The 20551-nt window shown below is 42.1% G+C and overlaps 1 protein-coding gene across 6 annotated transcripts in view; it reads left to right on the forward strand.

Moving 5' to 3' along the window:
* IDE (insulin degrading enzyme) overlaps positions 1 to 20551 on the forward strand; it is a 3524264-nt gene that overhangs the window by 2447940 nt on the left and 1055773 nt on the right. For 4 of the 6 annotated variants that reach the window (XM_044056693.1, XM_044056695.1, XM_044056697.1 and 1 more), the window contains one exon: positions 231 to 375. In XM_044056693.1, the coding sequence (XP_043912628.1) occupies positions 231 to 375 (145 nt within the window). Of the gene's footprint in view, positions 1 to 230; positions 376 to 833; positions 979 to 20551 lie in introns of all 6 variants that reach the window. The other 2 variants (XM_044056694.1, XM_044056696.1) reach the window with 1 other exon arrangement.

Below are 20551 nucleotides of genomic sequence, written 5' to 3' on the forward strand. Positions count from 1 at the left end.
ACAATGGCCCACCATTGTAAGTCATATAGGTGTTATACTTCGGAATGAGTTCAAGTGTTAACTGCTTTTCTTGACTTTACATATTAGAAATTATTTCCATCATCTGCATTTTTTAGATTAACAAGTATCAGCTAGTAGTTTTTTTGTGTTGATGTTTGTTAATATGAAACATGAAAGTAGCAGCATATTTTGCAGTTTATAAATACTGAAAACAGATGTATTTTTTCTAGCCCATTTGCTTACGTGGATCCTTTGCACTGTAACATGGCATATTTATACCTTGAGTTACTCAAAGATTCCCTCAACGAGTATGCATATGCAGCAGAACTAGCTGGCTTGAGTTATGACCTTCAGAATACCATCTATGGGATGTATGTAAGTATATGTAACTGGGGAACCATGTGAACGTGGAATATTTGCATCAACACACATGTATTTAATTTTTTGTGCTTTGGGTTTTCTTAACTCATTTGCCATCAAATTGATGTTACATTCATATAGGATGGCTGTTTTGTTTTTAATAGCCATGATAAATTCTGCAAAATGTAGGTACATTCCTATATACCTTGAGTTTTTGGCCTCTTAAGTAAAAAGATTAAAAAGTCAAACATTTTTTTGAAGATGATGACATTTCAAGTCTTTCTAATCAGTTCTGGTAGATTTTTCTCACTGAAGTGTTTGGGCATGCAGGGGGGGGGGCGTTTTATATATTTCTAAGTACAGCCAGCTATCCTAAATTGGTGAGACACTTGGCTGCATATGCATACTCTTTTAAGTATGCGTCCACTTCTGTGGAATTGTTGAGGAAAATTCTCTTGTTTTTCTTTTAATAGTCGCTACCTTTATGTTGACCCTCTTCATTGCAACATGACCTACCTGTTTATGAGACTTTTGAAGGATGATTTAAAAGAGTATACATATGCAGCCCGTCTTTCAGGTTTGGTCTATGGCATAGCATCAGGAATGAATGCAATCCTTGTAAGTAGAAATGCAAGAGATGCAGCTTGAGGATAACGGGTTTTAATGGCTGTGCTTTGTGTGGTGGCTTTCAAATGTGGTAGTGAGTACTATTGTCTAAATCATTTGTTTTTCTATACATTTTATAACCCTCTTTTAATTAATGTTTGACTTGCTGTGGTATGCTAATCTGCTTGATTTCTGCTTATGTATTGCTGTTGTCTTACTGTTTTACTTAGATGCATTCATTTAAGATAATTTTCATATTTACGTGCTGATTTATGGGATAAAAATGTTGCTGATAGTTATGTAAGTTATAGGATACAAATAGTTGATAATTATGTGCAAGTTACAAATCTGGAGCATTCTTTACTGACTGCATGTGAAGTATCTCATTGCTTTGGATTAAGTTATACGTATACAGTAAATGTCCCTGCTTTTAGCAGATGACCTCTTTGAGCATACATGTGTTTATACATATATATATATATATATATATATATATATATATATATATATATGTATGTGTGTGTGTATATATATATATATATATATCTATATATATGGGTTCCCTTTGGAATCTCGAAATACTGAAATGTCGAATTTGAGTATTTCAAGACCAAAGTGTCGAAACTGCAGTTGCACGAAACTGCAGAATATCGAACCCGCAGTAGTAATGGTGCGTTAGGTAAGTGTAATGTTTTTTTAAGGGTTTTGGGGGGGGGGGTTGTGTATGTGAGTGTGTTGGGGAGTTTTAGGCGTGGGTTAAGGTAGGTAGGTAAGCGCATGTGTGTGTAAGTGTTGAGAGTGGTGCTGTTTGTATGTATGTGATGTGTGTTTGTGCAAGGGAGGTGTAGAATGTGCGGTGGTGAGTTTTCTGTCTTTCTGTTTTTAGTGCGACCTCAGAGTTAGTATATATAAGTGGGGATGCGGTGGGGAATGCAGGGGTGCTTACCTCCCTGCTTATAGGAAGGGTGGGGATGTGTGTACTTGTTTTGTTGTGTTCGTGTGTGTGTTGTTTTGTCTTGTTGTAGTGTCTAGAGGTAGGTTTATTTAATTGTGTGGTGTAGTTTTTTTTTTTGACAGTCGTGGTTTTGAATTTCACGTTTTTGGGGTTTCGGGTTTGTGAGTTTTCAGCTTTATAGTCTCGAGATACTGAAATTCGATATTTCAGTATTTCAGGATTATAAAGTGAATCCATATATACATATATGTATGTATGTATGTATACACACGTATACACACACACACACACACATATATATATATATATGTGTGTGTGTGCGTATATATATATATATGTGTGTGTGTGTGTGTATATATATATATATATGGTTCCCATTCAGAAGCCTGAAACATCATAAGCCTGAAAATCAAAATCCTGAAACCAAAAGCCTGAAAATTCAGAATCCTGAAAACTCAAAATCCTGAAAGCCCAAAATCCTGAAAGACCAAAATCCTGAAACTCAAAATCCTGAAAACACAAAATAGACATACTGATGTCATTATGGCTTTGCTATTGTTAGCCCTGTGGTGTTAGGTCATGCGTTGGGGTCAGGTAAGTGTGCGGTTGGTTTTATTTTAGGGTTAGGGGCGGTTTAAGTGAGTTAGGGTTAGGGCAGGTTAGGCATGTATGCAATAGTGACAAATATTGGGGTTAGGGCGGTTTAAGTGAGTTAGGGTTAGGGCGCGGGTCAGGTGAGTGTGCGATAGTGACGGACCTTAGGGTTAGGGTCAGGGTCAGTTGGTAGATATTAGTGTCTTTATAGTGACATATTAGCATTATTTGTGTTTTCAGGATTTTGAGTTTCAGGATTTTGGGCTTTCAGGATTTTGGGCTTTCAGGATTTTGAGTTTTCAGGATTCTGAATTTTCAGGCTTTTGGTTTCAGGATTTTGATTTTCAGGCTTATGATGTTTCAGGCTTCTGAATGGGAACCATATATATATATATATATATATATATATATATATATATATATATATATATAGGTCTAGGACTAATGATAGTCTACACCTTTCAGCGAAACTGAAATGGGCGAGCACACTTTTGAGAGTGCTTTTTCACCGAAAAAGCACTTTTGCAAAATTGAGCTGAAAAAAACATGAGAAAATGACTTTTGCTGAGATCGCGGCACAGTGCGGATAAGGGAATATTCCCTTTTACCCACTGTAGTGAGATCTCTGAGCGAGAATATAAAAGTATGGGGGTGTGTGGCAGGCATAGCCCCCCATATGGGGGGTGCAGGAGAGATTGCCACCTGCATAAACGTGATTACTATTATAGTTGTTTTTTTAAATCTTGTCTGGATTTTTTTTGTTTGTTTTTTGTAGCAGACTGTCGCGAAAGTGTGCTTGACCGTTTCATAGATCTATATGTGTGTGTGTATATATATATATATATATATATATATATACACACACACACACACACACACACACACACACACACACACACACAATTAGCTGAGACAAATATACCATAATTTCTCTGTGGTAGGATAGTGAGGCCTTATGAGCTGTCCTTGATCTCATTTGTCCTTTTTGTTTTTAGCTTAGGTTCTTGTTAGTGCAGAACATCTTAAACAACAAATTCAGCACTTTGTTCTTTTGATGCAACAAAGAGATGAAATCTGTGAGAGAGGGTAGAAAAGGTGAAAACTGCATTTTTTTTTCTGTTTCATTTTTAATTTTCCTGTTCTGTATGCTTGCTGATCAGGCTATTCCACTCATTCCTCCTTTTTGAGGAGAGAACATAACCATGATATGGTTGTCATCCAGACAGCTTTGAGAGGAATTTTCGCTTTCCTTATCAGCAGATACATGCATAGTTATGAAAGGGTCATGTAAGCAGTGGGAATGTGTGAGGACACCTTGTCTTCTTCTATTAATGACATTGATTCCAGTAACCTGCTAATCTCCACTGGGTAGAGTAAGTCGAGTATGAATCACAAGCCTCCACCTGTCCCTTCTTTTTACCGTGAATAAATTGCATTTTTTGGATTATGCTTGTTTGTCATAGTACCTCGCTGTATTTTTGAAGTGATGTTCAGATAATATATTGGCTGGCACTAATACAGTTGAATGACATTTGCTTATGAAATGTAAGTGGTCTGTTGGATTTCAATATTCACATCATTGAATTTCAGATTACCACTCCAGATCTATCCAAATTACATTGAAAGGGAACACCTGTCGAAGAACAAGGGCAGATGGCTCATCATGCTTTTTGCAGAGCAGACCCATTGGTTTTGCAGAGCAGACCCCTTACCCCTTCTTTCAGCCGCAAAATCAGAGAGTTAAACAGCCTTTGCATCGCAGCAAGCTAGCAGTTGCCCCAGCTGCAGGTGGATGACTCTGTAATGGCAATGTGTTGTACCTCAGACCACTCATCTTTTACCCTGAATCTTTCTGGTACAGCACCTATAGCCACTATGGATCAGGGATAAGGCACTGTCCTCTGCCGCTGTTGGGGTTCCCTCAGTGGGCAAGGGAAGCCACTCTTGTCGGTCCTGAGAGAGAACAAAGAAGGCATCCTTTTTTGTCAGAATGTTGTGCCCATCCCTAGGAAGCTTCTGCTTTCACTAATAGCACCGTTGGTCCCATTTTCCTGTCAAAAAGAAGAAAATTAAGCATGCATGTATGCCTCCTCAATTTTCCTTAGGCAGGAGTAGTTTGCTGGGTCTAGTTTGGTGTTTAATTTAGGATATTTATCTGTGTGAGTTAGTGTCTGGTAAAAGAAAGAGGAATAATTCCTTTCCTGAAGAGATTCAAGATTCTGAATCTGGACAGAAGGCTGAAGGGACAGATACAGGGTCTTCTCCTAATATTTCTGATTCAGACTCAGATGAGAACTTAGATGTTATGTTGTCTGTATTTCGCCTTCGTTCTTGCTGTTTGGGTTCGGAACCGACCCTCGGCTCTGACTCTGCCGTATACTATAGCTCAAGAGCTTTTACTAGCTCGAGGCTAGCCCCTATCCCAGCATGCCTAGCAGTAGTTACCCAGATCTCGTTTGCCACTTGCAGCATCGAGAGTGCGGATACTGGCTGTCAGGCTAAGTGTTTTCTCTTTATTGTATATTTGAAGAATAATTTTTGCTGTTACCTTGTCTAACTTGTTAATAGTAGTTGTCCTTCGTATTTCTACCTTTCCCTATCCCTTCTGAGTGACTTGCTTTTGTTGTGGACTAACCATTTTTCTCTCTGGCCCTTTCCCCTCTTATAAACCCATTTAACTTAGAGGGTTCTTCATCTTTCTTGCCTTCCTTTATATCTTCTTCCTCTTTTGGCTTTTCCCCGTTAGGGGTCGCCACAGCGGATCACCTGTCCACTCATGATTGGCAGTGGAGTTTTACGGTGTCTAGTTGCCAGCCCGGCGCCTATCTTTCCACAGAAGGCACGCACACATGCCTAGGGCCAATGTAGAGTGTCCAATCCACCTACAGTACGTCTTTGTGATGTGGGAGGAAACAGACATCACAGAGTAACAAGAATATCAAATTATATAAGATTTGATGCAGTCCTGTCATTAACAGTTTTGCCAGGAACGTGATAGAAAGAACGCCTGAACTTATTTATTTTTTTTTTAGCATTTTTTTGACTGGGTGGTTACAGTGTAACAAACAAGATGTTCTTTGTGCTTCACTGTTGCAGTCATTACATTTGGGTAATCTGCTGACAGGTTGCCCTCAGTCGGCCTGAATTCCAAAGTCTTGGGCCCTGCGTCGGTTGCTGTCTCCTCTTCGATGACGTCAGGTCGTTAGGGGTATAAAACTTGCAGCCGACGCCATTTTCTTTAGTCTTTCTTGCCGCACGGTGCCCGAAGCAGAAGCATTTCGCAAGTGCCGGTCGGCCGACTACTGAAATATTCGAGTTTGAGTTTCAGAACCAAAGTCTTCACTAAAGCTAAGTACCCCGTTGGGGAAACTTTTTTCTTGCTTTTTACCAATGTCAGAAAACGTTAATAATTGTATTAATTGTGGGAAGCAAATACCTCATAAGGATTTCCATTTATGCTGTATTTCTTGCCTAGGCCTTGATCACAACGTGCCTGGCTGTCGGTTTTGTGCTAGATTTAAACAACGCACTATTAAGTGTCTGTATATTTTTGCATCAAAGTATTTTGGAAACAGATTTAACTACCTAGAAATGTCGTTGGATAGTAATCCGACTACTGGAGTACATAAAAAAATGTAAAGAAAAGGACAGAGAAAGGCAGTTGAGGTCCAAAACCGACGACGAAGCTTCTCCTAAGCCAGTCGCCGGTACTCAGTGAGGCACTTTCGCAGCCCCTGATACCTGCTACCTTCGAGTCGCAGGCCTCTGCCGACATCCATGTGGAGTCCGGCATGCCGCATGATACTCAAGGTATTGGACCGATGGATGTATCTCCCTCGAATGGGTCTGGAGCCGCTGAGCAGGCACCGGCTTCTGAGGGTGTATTCAGACCTCAACATTTGTATATCAGACCGACGAAAGCTGCAAAACCAAAGACAAAAGCAACTTTTAAAACTAAAAAAACGACACATGAGCCACGTGCACAGGCCTTTATGCCTAAAAAACAGATTATCAAAATGGCTGAAGACCTTATTACCTTGATCAGGGGTACCCATCCCCCTCCTGATAAGAGGCCTAGGCAAGACACTGATTATGAAACTTCAGATCAGGTTTCTTTTTCTTCTGATTCCTCTTCTGATCAGGAATCATTTATGCCTCCCTATGAGGATTCTGATGCTGAGGAGTCTATTCCATCTGCATCTCCTCCTAACGATTATTCATTTGGAGAAACCTTGCATACTTTGAGGGAGCATTTTCACTGAGAGAGTCAAGATTTGTCAGAATCAAAAAAGAGGCTCAGGGATTTCCTTCTTCTCCCTCAGCACAAGCCTTTAGCCATTCCCCTCTTTTAGACATTGTGGATGATGTGTTTTTGGAGTCAAGCTTGGCCCCTGACTCCTTACCTCTGGCTCCCAGTAAGCCTGGCTGATATTACAGGGTCTCTGACTTGCATACATTTTTATTTAGAAACCCTGCCGCTGATCCTGAAACTATTTCACAGGGTCCAAAGGGAGTTAAGGCCTCAACAGCAAAAACCCCCAACCCCCTCTGACAGAGATTCAAGGGCACTGGACAGATGGGAAAAAAAGGTTTATACATCTGCAACCTTGGCAATCAGGGCCTTAAACTGTCAATTTCACATGCTTAAGTACCAAAAACATGTTATGGGATTGCTGAAACAGAAAATGATGTTGATTTCAGAATGTGCAGAAAATAAAGAATTGCAGGAATTATTGCATGCAGCTGAACAAGTTGGAAAGCATACTTTGCAATGTGGTTTTGATTCCTTAGAAGCCTCTTGCTGGGCCGCAGTTACTGGATCTGTGATTAGGAGGCATGCCTGGTTAAAGGAACAAAATTTGCCTGATCATGTTAAAGCTAAATTGCTAGATGCACCTTTACAGCATGTTTCTCTGCTTGGTATTAAGGCAGAAGAGGTTTTAAAGAAAATGGAAGACAAAGCTAAGTCTATGCAAACTGTTGAAGACTTCTTACAAGTGCAGCCACCAAGATTCAGTAGACACTGGCCTACAAAAAATTGGTCCTTTCCTGTGTCAGACAGAGCTCAAAGGGGCAAATCCAGACGCCCTAAGGGTTCCAGATACCAGGCGCAAGATTCATACAGGTCAAAGCAATGGGGCGCTTCCACCTCCAAATCTGGAGGAGATAAAGCGCAGACCTACAGAAAGCAATCCCAATGACTTCCCTCTGCCTACACCAAGCACTTATCTTTTGGCAGCACCCTTAGGGGGAAAATTAGCACTTTTTGCTCAAAATTGGCAGTTAATAACCCAGGACAAGTGGGCACTAAACATCGTATCACAGGGATACAGATTCCATTTCCACACACTGTCAATGGCAAATGGTTGGCCAGATCTGCCAAAAAATCAATTGGCAGAGGCACAGAAACAGGTTACCGAGGCACAGAAACAGGTTACTTCCCCCATTGCTATGGGGGCCATTCAGACAGTACCAGAACAGGAAAAAGGACAAGGTTTTTACTCGACTGTTCTTGGTACCCAGAAAGGACAAGGCCTGGCGGCCAGTACTGGATTTATCGATTTTGAACACATAACTGGACATTCCAAAATTCAAAATGCTGACTTTGCAGTAGCTTCTGCCCATGCTGGGCAAGAATGCTTGGCTGGTGACTTTAGACCTAAAAGAGGCATACCTGCATGTCCCAATATGACAATCGTGCAGAAGATACCTCAGATTTAAGGCTGGCTTAATGCATTACCAATTCTCTGCACTGCCGTTTGGCTTATCTACTGCGCCCAGGGTCTTTACAAAGTGTCTGGCACCGGTAATTGCATTTTGCAGAGAAAAAAGTATACAAATATATCCTTACTTGGACTGTCTCATTCAAGCAGAGAACAAGGACACACTTCTTCGACACCTGGCATTTGTGAAAAGGCTTCTAACATGCCTAGGGTACACAGTAAACAAAAAGAAATCACAACTGGTACCCTCTCAAAAGATAACATTCCTGTGTGCAAGCTTGAATACAACTGCCCAGATGGCTTACCTCATGCCAGACAAGCAAAGGCAACTGACTACTTACTTCAAACTGATGGCAACATAAACCCAATCTTCTGAAAGACAAATTCTGCAGATTCTGGGCTTCATGGCATCCTGCATCCTACTGATTCCATATGCAAGACTGCATATGAGGAAACTTCAGTGGTACCTAAAAAGTTTATGGAGTCAACATTCTCACAGTCTGGAAACAATGATTCCTCTCATTCCATGCCTGCAACAGGAGTTTCTGTGGTGGGCAAAGGCATGTCACCAAAACATGGGACGGCCATTCACTCTACCCCCTGCCAGCCAAACTATAACAGATGCATCAGATTATGCCTGCGGGGCTCACATGGCAGGAAGATGCATTCATGGCATATGGTCACCAAAACAAATGCATCTACATATCAACCAGAAAGAGATGCTAGCTGTTCAAAATGCCCTAATAGCCTTCAAGGACTTACTTCATCCAGGACAGCTACTGATAGATGGACAACACCACAGTCATGTGGTATATAAACAAGCAAGGGGGCACACACTCATACCCCCTTTGCAGATTAGCCATGGCACTGTGGGACACAGCTTTGACCTACCAGATACATCTTCAAGCTCAATTCTTGCCAGGAAAACAAAACACTCTGGCAGACTATTTAAGCAGAATCCTTATGGATCCTCACGAGTGGAAACTAAATCCACAAGTCTTCAGCATGATAACAGAGAAATGGGGGAGCCTAGACATAGATCTCTTTGCATCTCCTCAAAATTATCAATTGAAAAAATTCTGCACAAGACTTATCACAGACAAGCATGGAAAGTGGACGCCCTATCCTTCAGTTGGAAAAACCTATCAGTTTATGCCTTTCCTCCACTGCCTCTTCTCCCCAAGGTCCTCCTAAAAGTCAGACAAGAGAAACCAAAGATGATACTAATTGCCCCGGACTGGCCTCTCCAATATTAGTACCCATTCCTAAGGAACTTGTCTCAATACCCAGCTTGGACCTTGCCTCAAAGACCACAACTACTGTCCCAGCAAAACAATCAGATCCTGCACAATCAACTACAGACTCAACCTGGCAGCATGGCTGTTCATGTAGTCATACAAACAACTCCTCTCAGTAAAGCTGTGATAGATATAATTTTGGAAGCCAAAAGGCCTAGTACTAGAAAATCTTATGCTGACAAATGGAAGAGATTATCTGCTTGGAATCAAGCACAAGGAACTGATAACAGCAGAACCAAATATTCCTCAGATATTGCAATACTTAACTGAGATGCTTGACAAAGGCCTATCTTTCTCATCAATTAAAATCCATGCCTCTGCCATTTCGGCTCATTACAGTACAGAGCCACCAATCTTTTCTCATCCTTTACTAAAGCAGTATCTTAGAGGAGCCAAAAATTTAAGGCCTCCTAGAAGATCACCATTGCCTGCATTGGGACCTCAATTTTGTGTTGGAAAAGCTCACCCTGCCTCCATTTGATCCAGCTGCTACCGTTGATATGAAGTTCTTATCATGGAAAACAACTCTGCTACTAGCAATTACTTCCGCAAGAAGAGTTTCAGAGCTGCAGGCCGTCATGGCTGTAGAGCCTTTTATCATATTTTACCCAGACAGGGTATCTCTGAGGACAAATCCTTCTTTTATGCCTAAGGTGGTTTCCAGTGTGGCTCTTAACCAAACAATTCTTCTGCCAACCTTTTATCCACATCCGCAGAACAAGGGGAGAGAATTCTGTATTCCTTGGACGTACACAGACAGCTAAGATTCTACTTAAGCAGGACTAAAGCTCTAAGAAAAAATGAGCAATTGCTAGTGACATATGCTGCAGGATCAGAAGGCAAGGCTATATCAAACAACACAATTTCTAAGTGGATAAGCCACTGCATCTGTTTTTGCTACTTACACCATGGTAAACCTGTGTCCAAGGGCATTAGGTCTAATTCCACCAAAGCTGCAGCTACTTCAGCAGCCTTTCTAAGGGGAGTACTAACGAAAGACATTCTAGAGGCTGCTACTTGGAGTTCTGTTCACACCTTTACAAAGCATTATCATTTGCCTCTCTACTCTAAATCCAGGGCAGGCTTTTCCACTGCAGTTCTGCAGGGCCTTATAGCCGCTCCTAATGCTGTTTAGCTCCAGCCTCCCAACCATAGCTTTGGGATTCTACCCAAATGTAATGACAGTGAAACACGAAAAACATAGTACAGTTGTGTACACTTACCATAAATGTAGATGTTCGAGTGTATTCACTGTTGCAGTCCAGGTTACCGTCCCGCCATCCCCTGTCATTCTGGAGTTTATCTTTCCTTCACTATCTTTTACAACCTATGTGGTGTGTTTGCTTGTAGATGAAGGTAAAGTTTATATTAATGCATGTATATATATATATATATTTGCTACCTTTTTGGGGGCACCTGACATCGGGGACAAGAAAAACCAAAGAAAATGGTGTCGGCTGCATGTTTTATACCCCTGACGACCTGACGTCATGGAAGAGGAGACAGCCACCAACGCAGGACCCAAGACTTTGGAATTCAGGCCAACTGAGGGCAACTTGCCAGCAGATTACCCAAATGTAATGACTGCAACAGTGAATACACTCTAACATCTACATTTATGGTAAGTGTTCACAACTGTACTTTCCTTTAAAATGGATGTCTGTGAACACAAGTTAATGAGGTATGAATGCTTGTTAGGTGACTCGATGTCACTGGTACATACATTGTGGTATGTACAACACGTATTAGTTTTGAAGTGGTCATTCAGTACTGTTCTGAAAAAAGGAACAATAGAAAAAGGTATGGTAAATGTAGAATGGTATTCCAAAGTTTAGGACCTGTAATTCAAGTTTTAATGAGTTGCCATTTAAGTTAGAGGCTCTCCTTAGGTGGGGAGCTCGCTGTTTAACTTAGAGGCTCTCCCCCCCCCCTTTTCTTCTTTCCTGTAATAAAAAAAAAAAAAAAAAAAAGATTTTTGCCTGTATTTGCTACTTTATCTAGTTAGTAGTGTGTTTTTTTTGTCTAACCTTAAATGGTGCTGTTCGACATTATGTTGAAAGATTCTGCCAAGGAATCTAAACCTTCGGGTTTCAGAAAGTGCGATCCGTGCTGTCAAAAGATGTACCTTACAGACAGGCACATGAGTTGCATGTATTATTTAGGGCCTGTTTACCTATAGAATTCATGTTCTATTTGCCATGCATTTAGTTCATGAGTCCTGCAGGAGGGAAAGAACAAATTGATCTTAAGAGGGTTACTGAAGATGAAGATTTGATGGTGCTATGGAGGGGACTCAGCCAGTAAAAAAAAAATGGAAAAACCCAAGCCTTTATCCTTTTTGGCTCCGATTTCGGAAACATCTAAAGAGAAGGACAAGTTCCAAGCTAAGTTGGGCTTGAATTTTGGTTCTGACAAGACACTCTCACCTACGGCTCCATCTGTTGTTTCAGAGCCAGTAAGCTGTCTCAAACGATCCAGGTCTCCTACCTTGCAAGTGGTGCGGTCTGCTCCACAGTCTCCTTAATTACAATCTGTGACAGGCAGTCACCGGTCTTCAACCCATTCCTCTTGGTCATCCAGAAGCCTTTTGGATGATGATGTGGAGAGGGTGGTGAAGAAGCTTCTTAGAACACCAGCATTAGCTAAAATACTTTCAGGCCCATCCCAGATGGAAATGGTGCCAACAGCCCAACCAACACCTGTCTCGATTCCTCCTCAGACTTCTCTGAGCTCGGAGCCGAACTGTATGGAAGCTGTAGTGGTGGAACCGTCTGTTCTGGTAACCTCCGGTCTTTCAGTTCTAACTACCGCTTTAATCTCCTCAATACCCCCTTCCATCGGGGGAGCTCAGAGCGGCATTGGACCCTTCTCTGACCCTACTCTCCTCGGAGCTTCGGCATGGGTCAGTTCGGCTGCTACATTGGCCTCGGAGCCATCACCCTCGATTCGGAGATCTGCGGCTTCTTTGGAGCCGGGGACTCTTTCAGTTCAGGACCATGATGCCTTCGAGGTGATGAGCATGCTGTCTGCTGAGACAGCTGCACTGGCTCCTTTGCCTTCAGTGCTGGTGTCTGCCTCCGAACCTCCCCTCCGCCCCAAGTGTAGGGAACCCATGCTCCAGGACGCCCCATTGAGCGATCCCACTTTTTCCAAAACCTCCCCTGAGCATCCCTTGCAGGAGGTCCCTTGGAAGAGGACTTGCAAGAGGAAGCATGTGGACTCCTGAGTCCTTGACATCAGACACATACTTGGATGACTCAAAAGGGTCCCCACGGTCCCCCTCTGAAGGTGTCTCCTTTTCAGACATCTTCAAAATCCTTAGACAGAGGGGTGACTGGAAGCTCCTTGCCCCTTCTGAAGATGAGTCAGTGTACCTGGATGCATTCGGTTCCCAACCCTCCACCTCTTGTGTCTCCCCTACTTTCAACCCACTATTGCACGTAGTGAGTCGGACGGTTTGGAGCTCTCCATACACGATGGAACCAGTTCCATGGAGGCCCAATAAATTCATTACAGCCCCTGAAGACAGAGCCTTCTTATCCAAAGGTTATGTTATGGTGGTGGCAGCAGCCACCAAGAAGGAATTAGTGGAAACTTCATCTGTCCATCCGCCGAATAAAGAGTCTTGTACGATGGACAGATACGGGAAGCATATGTTTTCTTCAGTGACCTTTACACTCAGGTCGCTGAACTATTTGTCACACTTTACAAGGCTTCAAAGGGATCTCCTCAGAGAGTTAGGAGATACCTTACAGGATCCTACAGCTATGGGAGCCTCTGACAAGGCGGCTTCCCAGCTTGCGACCTTGACATCGGTGGTTAATTCCTCCATGCGGCTAATTTCTTATGCAGCCGATGGGGTGAGCAGGGCGGCAGGCATGGGGGTGGCCTTACGCAGACATTCCTGGATGCACCTTTGTCATTTTGTGGAACCCTTCAAGTCTTCCTTTACTAACGCCCCCTTTGACGGCTCGTCCTTGTTCGGGCCTCAGGTAAAAGAGACTCTTACCAGGTGTGAACATGATGGCAAAACTCTCTTTGCCATAGGAGTACATTTTTCTGCTCCATCTAGGCCTTATCCTAAGGGCCAGAAGAGCAGAAAGATGTGGTTCCAGAAATCCCAGGGAGCTTCGCCTGACACACGTGGAGATTTTCCCCCAGAGGCAGAGGGGAAATAACAATGGAAGACGCCGATCTCGCCGCAGTGGGGGTCCGCAGAATCAGGGTGATACAGATGCCTTCTCTGGCAGGCCCTTCCAGCGCTCCTGAAGGGGGAGGCTCAACTATCCTACTCTAGAGACAGTCGGGGGAGAGATTATCCTTGTACCCAAAAGTTTGACAGACAATCACAGAAGATACATGGGTACTATCGATAATCTCCGGAGGTTACAATATCCCCTTCTCCCAACTTCTCCTTTCAAAAAGGCAACACCCTATCCCAGATGTTCCACCCAATCTTCAGGATCAAGCAAACCTAGAGGTTCAAAGGTTACTAAGAAAGAGAGTCATCCAGGAAGATCCCACAGACCAAATCAGATCTGGAACTTACTCAAGGTTCTTTTTAGTTCCAAAGAAAACAGGGGACTGGAGACCCATATTGGATCTCAGCAGGCTGAACAAATCAGTCAAGAAAACAAAGTTCTGGATGGTAACACTGCAGCCCATTCTTCCCTTTCTGGACAGGACAATTGTATGTGCTCTATCGATCTCCAGGATCCGTACTACCACATAATAGTGGACAGACAGTCAAGGAGATATCTATGCTTCTGGCTGGGAGCCAGTCACTATCAGTTCAGAGCTCTGCCCTTTGGTCACTCTCACCACAGCCCCCAGGGTGTTCAAATGCATGGCAGTAGTTAGAACTCACCTGAGGCGTCTAGGTTTCTGGGTGTTTCCATATCTAGACTGGCTCCTTACTGCCATCACCAAGCATCAACTAATCAGGGCAAGAGAATCAACAATTAGCTCTTGTTCTCAACTAGGGATTAACGTAAACTATGAAAAGTCTGCCTTGGCAATATATTACCTTTATAGGGGTAGATTTAGACCCAAGGGCTAATATAGCAAAGCTGCCTCAAGAAAGAGTATTAACAATCCGTTGCTAAGTTACAGTGCTATTGACAAAAAAGAGAGTCCAGGCAAGATTTATCCTCAAGGCCCTGGGAGCTATGATAGCAGCAATCATTCTGCTCCCTATGGCTCACTTCCACATGAGAATTCTGCAGTGGTTCCTCTTTGCACAATAGTCATTCCAGGATTTACCTATGTCACATCAGATTCTGATCACTGAATCCTGCAAAAAGGATCTGTAATGGTGGTTTCACTCCCCCACGCTAAAAGTAGGAAGGTCATTTCCGGCCCCCCCAACCTGTAGCCACAGTGACCATGGACACCTCCCAGATAGGGTGGGGGCGGCATTATCTGGGAAAGACTGTTCAAGGGACTTGGCAGGAGTACGAGTACCACTTACACATCAATGTCCTGGAGCTGAAAGCAGTGCTTCTGGCGTTGCAAGCACGTCTGGACTCTCTACCTACAGGGACTATAGCAATTCAGACAGACAATATGTCTGTAGTATGGTACATCAACAAACAGGGTGGAACCAGGTCTTACCCCTTGTGTTGAGAGTCTCTATGAGTTTGGCAGTGGGTGATGTCTTCCCATTGCTTTCTGGTTGCAACGCACATCCCGGAGAAATCCAACATGATAGCGGACAAGCTCAGCCGGGCTATTTTGATGCCTCACGAGTGGTCCCTGAAGCAAGAAGTTGCAAAATTGATTTTTTGCAAATGGGGCCAGCCATGCTGTGATCTCTTTGCCACTCCCGTCAGCAACAAATGCAGCAGCTACTTTGCCATAGTCCCACCACCGGGACATTCACCCAGGGACGCACTTGTTCATGATTGGCCCCGGGGACTGCTTTACGGCTTCCCACCCTTTCCCCTGATCCCCAAGGTTCTTCAGAAAGCACAGTTATTGGGCTGCAAGTTAATCCTCATTGACTCTTACTGGCCTCATCAGAAATTGTTCCCATTCCTTTGGCCTCACCTGCAGGGGGAGCCCTGGATCCTGGACCCAACGCCAGATCTCTTGATGCATCAGTCGGGGGCTGTCCATCCTTCCATTCAAACTCTCAAGCTAACAGCTTGGTTTCTCCACTTCCGGTCTTAGCCAGTCTTCCTGATGTTTCTCTGGCAGTTAAGCACATTTTGATTTCCTCCCATAAGCCCACTACTAGCAAACTTTATGCTAGTAAATGAAACAGGTTCTCTTGTTGGGCAGGCAAAAATCAGGTTGATCCTTTTACTGCACCCATTTCAAAGATTCTCAGATTTCTTACTGAAACTTTTGAGCAAGGAGCAGCTGCAGCTACTATCTGGGTTTAGCTAGCTGCCATCTCTAATTTCCATGTGGGAGAAATGGGGTCCAATATCATGTCTCATATGCTATGTAAGGCATTCCTAAGAGGTGCTACCCTCTTAAGACCTCAAATAAGAGAACTTTCCCCCCCCTGGGGTCTACATTTAGTTTTAAACTCTCTGATTCTTCCCCCCTTTGAACCGTCTGCTTCTTGGCTGCTCAAATGTCTGACTTGGAATACCTTTTTCTTGGTTGCAATTACCTCAGCTAGAAGGGTTTCAGAATTACAGGCCTCATGTATTCATCCCCTGTACTTGATTTTCTTTAAAGATCAGGCTTCTTTCAAAACCACTCCCTCTTTCTTACCCAAGGTATGTTCTGACTACAATTTGAATCAATCCATTGAGCTTCCTGTTTTCTTCCCAAATCATAGCAACAAGGCAGAGAGTATAAGCTTCATCAGTTGGACGTTCGATAGTTACGTTTCTATTTACACAGGACCAAGGACGTTAGAAAATCTGACCAATTGTTCATATCCTTTCCGGACAATAAAAAAAGGTTGTGCAGTCTCAAAGGTGACTTTATCTATGTGGCTTTCAGACTGTAAAACATGTCTATGATTTGCGTAAATAAAACTTCCAGGAAAAATTAAAGGACACCCAACAAGGGCCTTGGTTACCTCTGTTGCTTTTAAAGCCAGACTGCCTTTGGATTCGATCTGTCCGGTAGCTACATGGGCTAAACCTCATACCATTGTCACTCATTACACAGTAGATGTGGCCTCCCAGAACAGGGAATCCTTTGGTTCCACGGACCTGAAGAGTTTTTTCCAGTGAGCCATCCCAAACAGCAGGAACGAAGGCGAGATAAGGACAACATAACATAAAGAAGTTATGTACTCACTATAACATTCCATGTTTGCTGTCCTACTCACTATAACATTCCATGTTTGTTGTCCTTGATCTCACCTTCCTTCTTGCATTGCCCCCCTTCCTGGAGGATCGAGAGGAATTCCTTGTTTTTTATTGGTTATACTGGCTGAGTTTCCATTTTATCATACCTTTTGATTAGTCCTAGTCTCCCTTTCTGACTCTTGTGGATGGTTTACACCTTTTACGTAGGTGTCCTCTAATATGTAAAATAAAGTACACCTTTTTCTAATTGGTCTAGTACTGGGTTATCACAAATGAGATCTGGGTAACTACCGCTAGGCATGCTGGGATAGGGGCTAGCCTCGAGCCAATAAAAGCTCTCGAGCCATAGTATATGGGTGAGTCAGAGCTAAGGGTCATCTCTGAACCCAAACAGCAAGAAGGAAGGTGAGATCAAGGACAACAAACATGGAATATTATGGTGAATATTTAACTTATTTTTTTCTTGTGCTCTCTGTGGGGGTTCTCTTTTCTGTCAGAGTATTTCTAAAATGCGCCTTTGTTTTCCATGGAAGAACACTGAGGTTTCTCAGTTTTTCAGAAGCTACTATGAACTGTTGCAAAAGGAATTTCCAGAACCTGTACCCATTCCTCCAGTTTTGCATGCCTTTGCAGGATGTGTTACTGCCTGCAGTTTTCCTGACAGCTAGCTGCTTCTAAAATGGCTGATAGGATGTAAAAATACTTCAGTCTTTCAAGTTTTATGCAGTCTTCCCGAACCTGATCCAACAGCTGTATCATTAGATCTGATGATGTTAATTTTCATTCTGTCCCCAAACTATGGGTTCTGATCCAATCCCTTGGATCCAGCTTGGGCATTACTATAACTTGTGGTAGCCAAAAAACTCTTGAGCTTCTCCCTTACCCATGATGCTCCCTTCCTAAGTACCTCAGATCTTGTTTGCTGCTGTTCGTGTTAAACATGGTGACCAGTTGCTCCCAAGCAGATAAGTGTGTTTAATTGAATTTAAAACTTCCATTTCTCTTTTAGTAGTTTCTTTTTACGTGTAGGAGGAGAATAGACATAAGCAATGTACGGACAGCAGTTGGTCTAAGCGGAAACACTGGCTGTAACATGCACCTTGCATGGGTACCCTTAATTTTAGGTTAGATAGTGCCTGTGGGTGCAGCTGTCAATTTGAGGCAGTTGTTCCTATCTGAAGGGTTAAACTTCATTTGTTGAAGGTTTACGTAGTTTTGTGTGTTTCTTCCAAGTTAATGAGGGATTTCGATGTACGGAAGCCTTTTTTTTTTTTTTTTTTTTTTTTTTTTTTTTGAGTGCATTCATTAAAGCAAAATGTGTTGAGATGTTTGATACAAGTTCAAACTGAGATATGTAACAACTGTATAAAGTAACCTGCCAAATATTAGTGTGCACATGTGAGACAAAAGTTAGAAATACACTTTAAAAAAGCTGTGCTGTATAATAGGAGGGGCAGTAGATTTTTTTTATCATAATGCCTACTCTGTCTATATTAACTTGGAATGTAAATGGCCTTACAGGTATAGATCAAAAGGTGGTAATAATACTGACTTCTATTAAGAAATGCAGAGTGCAAATAGCAGTGCTGCAGGAGAGACATTTGGAAAGGAAATTAGCATGTTAATATGACAAAATATGCTGCAGGAGAGAGATTTGGAAAGGAAATTAGCATGTTAATATGACAAAATATTTCAGGGTGGATATTAAGCAGAATATCAAAGACAAGGGAAATGGGAAGTAATAATACTAATTTTTAGAGGGTCTCCAGTAATGATGAAAGAAGAAGGAAAATGAAGTTATGACAGATTTATGGTTAGTAGGGGCTTTTGGCAAGAGAGGAGGATTACACTGTTATGTATTTATATTCCACCAAAAACTGCTTTTATGGAACTTAACATTTGGAAGAAATCTGCTTTCAACTGGAAGTATTAATTAAAGATGGGAACTGACTGGAACTTGATTTGCAATAGGGAGGATAAATCAGATGGACCTGAAAGAGAAAATATAACAAAAAAATTCTGCAGAAATTGATTAACATATTTGGTATAGATGATGTAAATTTAGTAGTAGGAACCCTGACAGAGTTTACAAATTATTCCCAAAGGTATAATAACTGGTTAGACTGGAAATAATTTATATTCCACAGGAACTTGTGCATTTCATTAAAAGCTGTGACACACTCCCATTAACTATTTCAGATCATGCACTGATAAAAATTAAGATAAAAATGCCGGGCAGTGAAATAAAAATGAGAGACTGGTGCTCTCACATCTACCCGCTAAATTAGAAGAATTTAAGAAATGGAAAATTGAGAGTTGTTAGGAAAAATGTAAATTTCTTTAGAAACGTTACGTTGTCAGTGGGATAAGTGAGACTGGAGTTTACAATAGGGGAAAAAAATAAAAAAATGGGATGTGGTGAAGATGTAGTAGCAATTATTTAATGGGGCTGACAAATGTTAAAATCTGGCAGAATAAGAGGAATCCTGCAGATTGCTAAACTGGAAATAAAGGAGCTTTGGATAATATGCATGAGTTTAGCAAAATTGCTGTTAAACTATTTTTGATAATTCCAGAGCAAAAAAACTTTTAGCAGAATGACTTGGACAACAGAAATAATAAAGGTTTGTGGCCAAATTTAAGGAGCCTATGACAAGAAAAATAACCAGGGATTCTGTAGAAGTATTAGAGATATTTCACAAATTTATGAAAATATGTATAAAGCAGAGGAATGTGAAAACCAGGAAAAAGCACAAATGGAAATATTTATGGAAGATTTAATTATGTTAAAATTAGAGGAAGATGAGGATTAAGAAGATGAGAGGAGATGAGATAAAAGTGTGCTATGTAATCAGTCTGCAGGGAAGTCTTCAGGAACAGATGATATTCCTGTAGAAGCTTGATAGTTAAGAGGGAATAGAGAGGTAAAAACCTGAAAAAATTTGTATATTATTTTAAAAGGAAAGTTGTGGTGACTGCATTACTCAAAGATGGCAAAGACCCATCAGACTGTTGTTTCAAATTGACCTGTTTCAGTTTCAAAGCATGATTATCAAGTGTTTGTGTAGATCAGCTAAAGGATTGGCAGAGTTCATAGGTAGGTACTAGGCTGTCTGCCCGAAGGCATTTATAAGCCTAGACAGAATGTGTTGGCTTTCGCCGCCCCCTTAGATTAGTGCCTCTGTCCATCACAGCCACTGAAGTGATCCTCAGGGTAAACTTTCTGCTTCTCATCCACTCGTCAAGGTTTCTCTTTAAGAGTGTTAGCAAGGAGCTCTGCCTAATGTAGATTGGAATCTTGTTCCAAATCATGGGAAGTCTCTGGGATAGGAATCTATCCTTCCAGCACATCCTATTTATTGTTGTGTTGAGGTTTAGAGCCCTAGAGCTTGTGGCTCGAGGGTTTAAGATTTTCTTTAAATGGAGCATGTCCATCAATTCTGTGTTGGACATGGCCTTGTATGTCAGACAGAGATCACCTCTGAGTAGGCGGTATGCAACCGAATACAGCTGGAGTTTCTTCATTCGAGCTGCATAGGGCATCTGTTTGAGGCCAGTGATCCTCTTGTTGAGATACTTCTGTGGTCTTTCCAGCTTTTGCAGGTGTCTTGTAAGGTACATCCCAAATGGGGCATTGTACTCTGTGGTGGGTCTGATGAGTGGAGGGGCACATTGACCTCTCTTGATCTTGATGTGATGTGATTAGGTGGGCCACATAGAAGGAGTTTCTAACCATTTTGG

This window comes from Protopterus annectens, chromosome 14.part0 (genome assembly GCF_019279795.1).
Source record: "Protopterus annectens isolate FY-2018-M chromosome 14.part0, PAN1.0, whole genome shotgun sequence".
NCBI lineage: Eukaryota > Metazoa > Chordata > Ceratodontiformes > Protopteridae > Protopterus > Protopterus annectens.